The 10792-nt window shown below is 37.0% G+C and overlaps 1 protein-coding gene across 1 annotated transcript; it reads right to left on the bottom strand.

Annotated features, from left to right (window-relative positions):
* Nucleotides 1–276: 276 nt before the first annotated feature.
* LOC121784223 (stemmadenine O-acetyltransferase-like) lies at nucleotides 277–1578 on the bottom strand. Its single transcript, XM_042182386.1, has one exon. It carries the CDS (start codon nucleotides 1576–1578, stop codon nucleotides 277–279), a length of 1302 nt encoding a protein of 433 aa, XP_042038320.1.
* Between the last annotated feature and the right edge of the window lie 9214 nt (nucleotides 1579–10792).

The following is a 10792-nucleotide window of genomic DNA, read 5'->3' as shown; positions in this document are numbered from 1 at the left end:
TCCATTTCTACTACTTTATGTATATTAAGTCACCTTCAAGATCAAATGCTATGACTAAAAAGAGATAAAATCTGAGAAAATAAGAGAAGAAATGATTACTAGTATAGAGCGTATATATAAGCTAAGCAAACATTTATGGGAGATTTAAGCCAAAGGGTAAAGTAGTCATGGAAATTTTGATACTTTCTAAATGCATTAAATTTAATTATAAAATATGATTATGGCCAGCCATAATATGACATTTTAGCATTACTCTTAATTAATTCACTAATAGCGTCACACATTAATTAATTCACTAATATTCTCCCCTTGATCAAGAAGATGATAATTTCTCTCAATCATAGCAATATCTTCTTCCACCATACTCACCCACGCTTCAATACCATCCCCACATTCCGTACGCAAAAAGAACACCAAGTTCTTCACCGGAACGCCAATAATCGAAACCCAACACGGCTTCCCCCACCCGAAATCGGCCTCGTACGCCGGCAGCCGGCACCAGCTCGTGAAGCCGCAAACCTCCACCGTCTTCCCTCCTTCCCTCAACTCCGGATCGTTCTCTTCGCTCACGGCGTAGTATTTCAGAAACTCGCCTCCGTCTTCGAGCCGTCTCACGTAGTCCGCATCGGCTTTCCTTATCACCCTCCTGAGCTCGAGGGCTAAGCTGTAGTAATCCTGCGCCGGCGATGATGACGTCATCGCCATCGCCCTGGCGCAGGCGTTCCCGAAAAAGTGGCGCGGCAGAGGCGGGCTGGCCCGCTCCCTGATGTCCACCGCGTGCGTGGCGGCAAACACCGGGTTAGGGTTTCGGGCGGAGGCGGATTCGATTAAATGCTTCCAGATGAAGGCGGAGACAGCCTCCACTCTAGTGGGGTTCGTCATCAGCGGCCCCGAGCTCGCCTTCTTCACCGCCGCGAGTTTTTTTCCGTCGAATGAGAATATCTTCGTCACGACCTTCTCCGCCGACGGCGGCGGCGGCGGAGGTGGTACTAATTGGACGGATTTGAAGAAATCCGAGAAATCCGAAGGGCTAAAACGGGAGGATATGTCAAAAACAGGCTGATTTCCTCCATCTCCGCGGCAGCAGGCGGCCCACGAATTTACGAACACCACCATCGACATGGCGTCTGCCACCCTGTGCGACATGCAGATGCCGAGGGCAGCGCCACCACAGCCGAAGAAGCTCGCTTGGACGGCCAGTGGGATGTCGCCGTCGCCGTCACCAGACGGCGACAAAGGCACGAACCGCGCGAGCTCCTCCGGACGGGGGTTTTCAACGACTTCAGAGATTCGGACGTCGTTGAAACGGGATTCAATGTATTCAGCGCCGTCGTCGTTGCATTCGACCCGGGAATTCTCCCGGAGTCTGCCGGCGAGAGGATAATATATAGATAAGGCATCGGAGAGGGAGCGTTTGAGCTCCGGCGATGACGCTGCCGGAGCTTTAAAGTAGAGAATGATGTGAATGTATGTAGGTGGAGCTAGCTGATCGAGAAATGAAAGCTGCAGATTTCGTTGATGGGCTGGAGTTGGAGAAGATGGTTTTATCAATTCTTTTGATGTTTCTCCACTCACCATTTTCATTTGCCTCTTTAATTATTTTGCACCCTAATTTTGATTTGAATGTGTATTTTGGGTTGGTGGGGTATTTTGTATCGTTTTATATAGTAATACTACGAAATTCTCTGTGACTTCCTACTCATCCTCTATTCAGTGGTATGAAATAAAATCGTTTAGTTAATACTCCCTTGTTTCGTATTAATAGAGTCATTTTTCTATTTTGGGAAGTTTCAAGTTAATTGAGTCATTTATAATTTTAGCAAAAAGTAATTCTCCTTTTTACTTTATTCTTTCTTCATCTCTCTTACTTTTTTCACCATCTATTTAACAAACTATTTTTAAACTCTGTGCCGAAAAGAAATGTATCTATTAACAAGGAACAGATGGAGTATATTACTCCTCCGTCCCATAAAAATAGGCTATTTGGGGTTGTCATATTAGTGTGTAATTAGTAAAGTAAAAAAGAATGAGAAAAAATAATTGAAGTTTTATAGTGGATGAAGGATCACATAAATGATAAAGTAAAAAAAATGAGAAAGAAGTCGTCGTAAATGAATATGGACTATTTATATAGGACAGACATAAAAGAAAATATGATATATTTCTATGAGACTTAGGGAGTATTTTTATTCATTTTGTATATGGGTTGGTAGGTATAGTTAAAGTGCTCCAACTTTTTATAAAAGCATCTGATTAAAATTTGGGCAACAATGCAAACCTCCAGAGCCTCGAAGATAATGTCATTAATATTTGTTACAATATACGATTACTATAATAAGAATATGATGTTTGGAAATTTGTTATAAGTATTTATTTTAGTTTTTGTTTTAATTTAAAGAATGTTACTACATTCACACAAAATACATAAAGTTGTAAATGACACGACTTTTAATGCACAATTGATAAAAATAAGAGAAAGTGGGCGAAAAAGTGGTGAAAATAATATTAGTGGATTGTTGGATTCACGTTTAGAATGATACGTAGGATTAGTATTTATTTAAAACATTCCATATTTGTCAAATTTTGGTTGTACGATTCAAAATGGTAAATTAGTCAATTTTTTGGACGAAGGTCATATTAAATAAATTAATCTATCTGTCTACCATTTAAATAACCATTTTGTCATTTTGGGTTGTCCATGATTTATAGAAGAACCATTTACTTTATCACTTTTAGTATGTAGATCATTCCATCAACTTTTTACACTCACAATCCAATACAAAACTTATACTAGTACTTTAAATAAGTCTCACATTCCACTCACTTTCTCTCTTTACTTTTCTTTAGAAAATCTTATAATTTTTAAAATTTCGCCCCGAATCAAAAGGGCTATTTAAATGGTGGAATGATGGATATGAAATGTTTTATTGTGCCTCTAACATAAAATGTCTAGCGGCATCTATAGCAGTACTCTAGACATTAATTTGCAACTTCTAGCATATTAGATTGACAAATACTCTCTTCCTCTCACAATGGAAGTCACGTTTGGTGTGAGCACGGGTTATAAAAAATATAAAAAATTGCGAGTTAGAAAAGTTAGTGGAATATGATGCTCACTTTTTTATATTGATTTTATAATAAAATGTTAATGAAGTAAGTTACTGAAATGTGAGATTTACTTATAATTTACGGTAATTTACGGTAAAAGTGAAATGTGACTCTTATTGTGGAACAAACCAAAATGACAAAAAATCGCTTTTACTGTGGGGTGGAAGGAGTAATTTCATAATAATATCAAATAAAATGTAAATATCATAGAATAAAATATAATCATAAAAGTACCGAAAGAATAAGTTGATTTATTTAAATACGGGTATGTTGATCCAGGAATAAGAAATATATTAGAGATATGACTTTATTTTTCAGTTTATTGGTAGGACCAATTGAGCATTACTACATTAACTTTATGGAAAAGTACACTCCACTATCTCTATGGTGGCACATTTATAACTCTAAATTCGACTTTTTTCAAAAATATATACTAATTTTTAAAAGATAAAGATTAACTCATAACTAATTATATTTAGAGGCCCTCCACTAATCCATTTCACTGTGAATGGATAGCAATAAATATGTTTTTCTCAAAAAGTTGAATTTCTGTTGATTGAAATTTTTTAAATATATTTGGACATTCACAATAGGATCAGTCCTCCACGGTCTTTATATGGTCCTTCCAAAATTCTCATGCCACATTATTATGCCCTCGTAAAAATACTAAAATACTTTCAGCCCTCCCAAATCCCTACAATCCCAGTCATTATCAGAAAGACCATGCTTTAAATGATGTCTAATATTAACTAATACTACTCCCTCCTTCCCTCATTAGTTGTCCACTTTAGTTTCGGCACGGATTTTAAAAAAGGTAAAGGAAAGTGAGTTTAAAAGGTTAATAAAATATGAGTCTCACTAGTTTTATAATAAAATGTGAGTGAAATGAGTTAATGGAAAGTAGAGTCTACTTACCATTATGGTAAAAAGTGAAAGTGGACAATTAACAGGGGACGGACGAAAATGCCTAAAGTGGACAATTAATGAGAGACGGTGGGAGTAGTATAAAGTATAATTATAAGGTGTGTTTTCTATTTCGGCCTATTTGAATCCTATATACTCTCTCCGTCCAATAAAAATAAGGGATTCTTTTTTCGTCCTTCTTATAAAAATATCTCATTTCCATTTATGCAAAATTCTTCCGAATTCGTTACCCATATAAATCAATTTATTTACAACTTAATTATACCACCATGGCTAACCATTAAACACTAATAATAATATGAGTCTCATTATCTTTCTTCAACTCTCTTAATTTATTTTCTTACTTTATTCTCTCGCCACTTAACACACTAAACATATTTTTTAATCTTCATGCAAAAATAATTGACTTAATTAACTAGAAATACGGGGAGAGAGTAACATATAATCAAAGGTGGTTGGTGGCAAGTTTTATTTAGATGTTAAAATCTATTCAACTTAGCAGGAATATGTTACTAATCCCTCCGCCCCACTTAGATGTTTATAACTTTTGAGTTACACCAGATTTTAGGAGTTGTTACATGGAGTAAGTATAGAGAACAAAATAATTAAATATTTTAATTAGGAGAGAGAAGAGAAAGTTTTATTTCTAAATATAGAAAATGGAAATTTTAAATATGACAAACTAAAAAGAAAAGATGGACATCTTGATTAGCACAGATAGAATATATATTAGCGTCGTATTGGAAAGATGACTTGTGTGTGGGTGTTCTTAATATAAAGTTTACTGGAGAAGCGCTATGATTATGATCATAATTTTAGGATCAACAACATGTTTATAGATTTTAATTAAACTTTTAAAGAGACAAATTTTGGCAATGGAAAATAAGATAAGAAGAGAATTAAGTTAGTCAAAAAGTAATTTAGTTAGTCAAATACATTATACACATTTACTTATGGGAATACTAGATAATGATAATCGACAAATTACATCATTTCTACAAACTCTAAACTGTATTTTAAATAGTTAGATTTTAAGATTTGATGTAAACATAAGACAAATAATATCAATATAATGCCAATCGGTTGACAATGTTGATGTCATGTTGACATTTCCTATTGACATTATTTGTTATTTGTTGACATCAAATCTTAAAATCTAATGATTCATATCATAATTTAAAATTTGTACAAGGAGTATAAAATATGCATTTAGTTACATCCAGGAGCACTTGTATCCTTCTATCCATAAAGTAATACTTCCTCTGTCCCAAGCAGTAGTTTCTCCTCTCTCGGCGGGGCCGGCCATCTTCTCTCCATCACCGGCACGACTACCTTTGCATTAGTGATCGATGATCATGTGGTTGTGTCTGGACAGAGGCTTTCAGCCCTTTCCAACGAGATTTTCTCCACTGGTGGTTCTGTTTTGAAGACGAGTCATCCGGTTGGTCAATATCTCGCCCTCTCAGCCGGATAACTCGTCATCTTTTCCTTTGTTCTGATAGTCGTTTGTTGGCTGTGGCCTTCTCGGCCTTGAAATAGGTGAGGCTACCAGTGCACTTCCCACAGCACTGATGGTCTTCTCGGTTGTGCTGCTTCGTCTTCACCAGCGCCTAGGCATTCTCGATGGGTTTCTCTTGTTGAGTCAGTTTTCTCTTCCCGAATTTGCTCTCATCTTTTCCATATGAACAAATACTCCCTCCGCCTCAGTTGCTCCAACTCGTGCCAATGTTATGTGCTTCGCGTGGAACTAAAAATTCGTGAGGAATTGTTCAGCTGTTAAGTTCATCTCGTCCCCTGAAGAATTGTTCAGCTCTTTAGTTCCTCTCCTCCTCGGCCAAACAATTCGTCGAGAAAAGTTTCTCAACCTCCTCGACTTTAGTGGCTTTCTCAACGGCCTTTCTAGCCTTTTTCCATCCCTGCAGCAGAGACGACCTTTTTGGTGCCATGGTTCCGCAGCTCGGTAATTTAAACTGGTAATATCTCGATAATTTTAGATTATGGGATTTGTTTTAGGTTGATTTGGTTTGTAGGTTTCTTGGTTGGATATTTGGATGGTTTGGCAGTTTGTTGACTATGGTAGATTCAACAGTTCGTAGGTTTATTTGCTGGATATTTCATGGAATTTGCTTCTGGTATGAGAAAAATTAGATAGAAGACTTTGTTGGACTTTTGGGAAGATATCTCGGCCGGTTTTGTCACACCCGTAATTTCTAAATATAGAAAGCACGATTGATCGCGACTAATGGGGGACTAAAGAAGCGGGGTCGAAATAGGGGAAACAATTAATAGGGCTCGAATCATGAATCAAACGTGGAAATTCATCCATTTAAATCAGAGTATCCAATCTCAGTAGTTTGACAACTGAAAGAAACAATATTCCACGATATCAAACAACGTTAAGCGGAAGCATTTGAGAGAAGAATAATATTATGTGTGAAGTCATAATATATTTAGAACATCTTTTTTCACTTTCATGCTCAACACCCACCGTTCTCGTTACAGCTCAACCTGCACATTTTTAAAACATATGCAGGGCTGAGTACTTGATGCACTCAGTGGACTCATGCCGAAAACATTTTCATAAAAATATTTATCATGCCATTAACGAGTGACCTCGGGGTTTTAACTTTGAAAGAGCCCGAGTCACTAAAACATTTCACCGTACCATCCATCAACATCAACATCACCATCACCATCATCACCATACCATATCTGAACATACATGACAAGGAATGTGGCCACGAACCAAGTCACTAGACCGGCCAACTCACAAGAGATGGCGCCCGATCTACGTGGTGTACACTAGTCTGACTAGGGACTCACTCCCTAGTCAGACCCGAATTCGATTAAACATACATAGTCCTTATTTAAAAGGAGAGCCCACCTCGTTCGCTTAAAACTTCAACTTGTCTTTCCGTTCTGTTCTCAATTAGCGTGCATAAACAACCTCTTGAAAAGAACATGCTAAATTTAGAATTTAAGAAAATAATTTAATTAAAACAATGTATGCATCCTTTGTGATTTAAATCTTACCCTTCGATCTTAGTTAGAAAACTTAGAAATTTTCCATGACTTCAGAACCTTGCTTTCCCCAAAATCCTATTTCCTCGGCCTCATTAAGTTAAAATGCAGTCCATCAATTATTCCTTGGCCCAAAACATAGCATTACTCCAGCCCATTTCCTTTACCAAAATTGTCGGCCCAGCTTGAAAATAATTAACATAACCCAATTACCAAAAGAAAAAGAGTAGTCCACTTTAATACTCCCATATATGGAATTCTTATCCCTTTCGTTCTCGCCCCATCCATCTCTCTCTCTTCTCAAAATTCCCTTTTACCCAAAGAGTGAACTATTATAATAGTCTCTGATCTTGTCGAAAAATGCATCAATGGTCATCAAATGTTTTTAGCATTTTTGGTACGATAAAACTAAAGTAACCCAAGGTACCAAAAATATAATTTTTTAATGTTTGAGGGCATTTTGGACCTTAAATACTAGTATACTATTTTTGTATTTTTAGTTACTTAAAATAGTTTATTGTCATTACGTGTTTAAAAATAAATACAGTCTTAAATTAATTTAAGAATACTTTATTTATTTTTAAAATGAAATATTATTCATTATAATACTCCGTCTATACAAATAAAAAAATTATATTTAATAGTAAATTTTTCTTAATTAAAATATTAAAGTGAATTATAGAAAATTCTTTTTGCATGTGGATTTTAATTTTACTTAAAAAATTAAATTTTTAAAATTTTAGAAGAAAAAATATTATACTGAATGATAGTAATTTTTTACTTAAAAAATGTTACTTAAATATTTAAATGTTACTATACTTAAGTGAAAAATAAATATTTTAATTATGTTAATTAAAATATATACTAGTATAGTGAAAAAATATTTGTAAGTATAATAATTAAAATTTAACTGACTTATATCTAAAGTAAATTAAAGTGAACTCTTGCAAGTAACATATTTAATAAAAATATTAAAGTAGACTAAAATAACTTTTTTATTATATAAAGCACAATCTACACGTTATTCAAGTAAATATTGAAATAATTTAAATGAATTATAATTCAAAAGAAAATGTTTTATGTTGTAAAAATATAAAATCAATTAGTACCAAAAATGTAAATTTTTTCAATCCGAGAAGGTGCTTTTATATATGACCAAAAAAATTGCAAGACTGAATAGGTACAAAAACTATGATTTTCAAAGGCAAAAAATGCCCTCCATGGCATTTAGGAAAATTTTCAAATACAGAGAGGTATAAAAGACCGACAGGTACAAAAAATGTGATTTTTATGAACCAAAAAGGCTATAAATTTTTTTTAGGGATCATTGGTGCATTTTTCGATAAAATCAGGGACTATTAGGGTAGTTCACTCTTTCCCAAATCACTATTAGTAATCGGCCCTCCATCTTCCTCTTCATCTTTATACTATGATAAATAGTACCCGTACCTCAATGATCGTGCATCCTGTTCTCTTTGGCTTTTCTCGATGGTAGGTGGTAAGTGTTTCCCCTACGTGTTCTTTGCGCTCCTCTTCTGTAGTTTAATGTTTCAAGTGATGACTTACAATGTTTACTTTTATGTTCAGGTTATTATGTCGCAGTACACGACCATCGTGGGAGATGGTAACGTGGGTGGTAGCGCACTAGGAGGTACCTCTGATATCTCTTTACATTTTATTCACTTATGGCTCGAATTTTTATTACTTATTATGGATTGCTTGCGTTATCTTCTTAGGAAACCCTGAAAAACCTCATCGGAAATTTAAGAAAGGTGATCGGGCGCGTCGTATGTGGATCCCTCGGGAAGAAGAAATCTTAGCCCGACTTTGGCTGAACTGGTGGCTTTGGGATGGAAATCAGACAACGGTTTCCGCGCAGGTTATCTCCAAAAGTGTGAAGACAGCATGTCAAGAGTTTCCAACAACTGATCTGAAGGGGACTCCCCATATTGTTTCCAAAATCACGTCTTGGAAGCCAAGTTACAACAGCCTACGTAGTATACTTGAGAGGATTGGTGTTGGGTTCAACGTCAACGACGACTACAAGATAGACATCGACGACGAGCAGTGGAAACATGCTGTTCAGGTGAATATGGGGTTGATGTACGTCGTTAATTATTTCACTTAGTTATGTATATTCTTGGTTGATTTTGTTTTTGTGCAGCTCGACCCTAAGGCAAAGTTCATGCATTGCAAGTCATGGCCGCTGTGGGAGACGTGGAAGTTGATCTTCGGCAAAGATCGTGCAACGGGATCCGGAGCTGAGACCGTATCCCACGCTGCTATTCAGGTTCGGTCAGCTTTGGGTGGAGGAAGTCAGTGTGATAAGAGTGACTCGCATGCTCCATACGAAGAAGCTCCTCTTATGGATTCTAATGTGCATGACGAAGACCACTTGGTCGACTCCCACATTCCCGACTACAGCGACAAGCAAACTTCTGTTGCAAAATCCGGTGGTGTAAAACGTAAAGCAACGACATCAGACGCATTGCTTATAGATTTTCTTGCCAATCTGCACGCCGAGACGAACACAAGACTGGAATTGATTTCCTCAAGAATCGTATATGAATTTGATCTAGGACGAGCCCGACAGGCAGTGTTTGACCAGCTTGGTGATGTAGAGGGTTACCCTCGACCAAAGGTACCAAATGTGTAATATTTTTGGTGACAAGCCACAACGTCCGGAGGTGTTCATGGGTATGCCCACACACGCTCGTCTTGGATACGTCCTCAAGCTGATGGATGAGTAGTAGTTTTATTTTATTCTGAAGTAGTAGCCTTTTAATTATGTTTGCGTAATGTGGTCGTGATTAGGGTGTAAAGGGTATTTTGCAACTCACCCACCCCTCATGGTATTTCAACGTTTGTAGTGATTTGGGCTGATCAGGAGTTGCACCGTGAGTGTGCAAGTGTTTGTTGAAAGTCGATGTTTTGCAAAATATATTATGCCTATGTAATACTTACACTACTTGCTCTGCATGCATTCCACACACGTTATAATTTGGGTACACCATATCGAGAACATAACCCAAAGTACTTCTAACCAAATACAAACATAGACTTGCATGACAACCACACCATTGCTTACAACCCCCTTAAAATGACATACCAATAGACAAACCCTAATTGATCATACATAAACCCAAAGGCACGCAAATAAAATACACATTCGCGAAGGTGATATATACTATGACATACATACGATAGAAGGCACTACAAGTTGGGAAGTTGACCAAACCCAAAAGACCATAATTATGTACAAAAAGATGTCATCGCAATGTAAATGTTGGCAAATGACTAATTGACTGCCATCCCCCTAGTCGTTGGCCATAATAGTTTGTTACCTATTTCCCAACCTGGCGCCAAAACCCCATGGGAGAGTTGGACGTACATGAGCTACCGAAAGGAGACATCTGTGGGTGATGTGCTCTGGCATTCACAAACAGGGGTTTTCAGATGTTGTTCTCGTAGCGTGCCCGAAAGCTAGGTCCTGGGGCGACATCAATGAAGTGAATGCGTGGGTCTGTAGTGGATTCCATGTCAGTAGGTGGATCATCTTCGTCAAAAAGTTTGCGACGGACGCTGGGTTTGAAAAAAAATAGCTGGAGAGTTGACTTCTTCCTCATCCTTATCGACATCCATGTAATCTGTATCATCCGGTGAATACATAGCGTCCTCGCTTGACGAAGATATGACTATGACGTCCACTTCCGGTGCCGCATTTTTTGTGTCATTACAG

This window comes from Salvia splendens, chromosome 21, assembly GCF_004379255.2.
Source record: "Salvia splendens isolate huo1 chromosome 21, SspV2, whole genome shotgun sequence".
NCBI lineage: Eukaryota > Viridiplantae > Streptophyta > Magnoliopsida > Lamiales > Lamiaceae > Salvia > Salvia splendens.
Note: the sequence above shows the minus strand (reverse complement) of the source record. Positions and strands in the feature narration are given on the sequence as shown.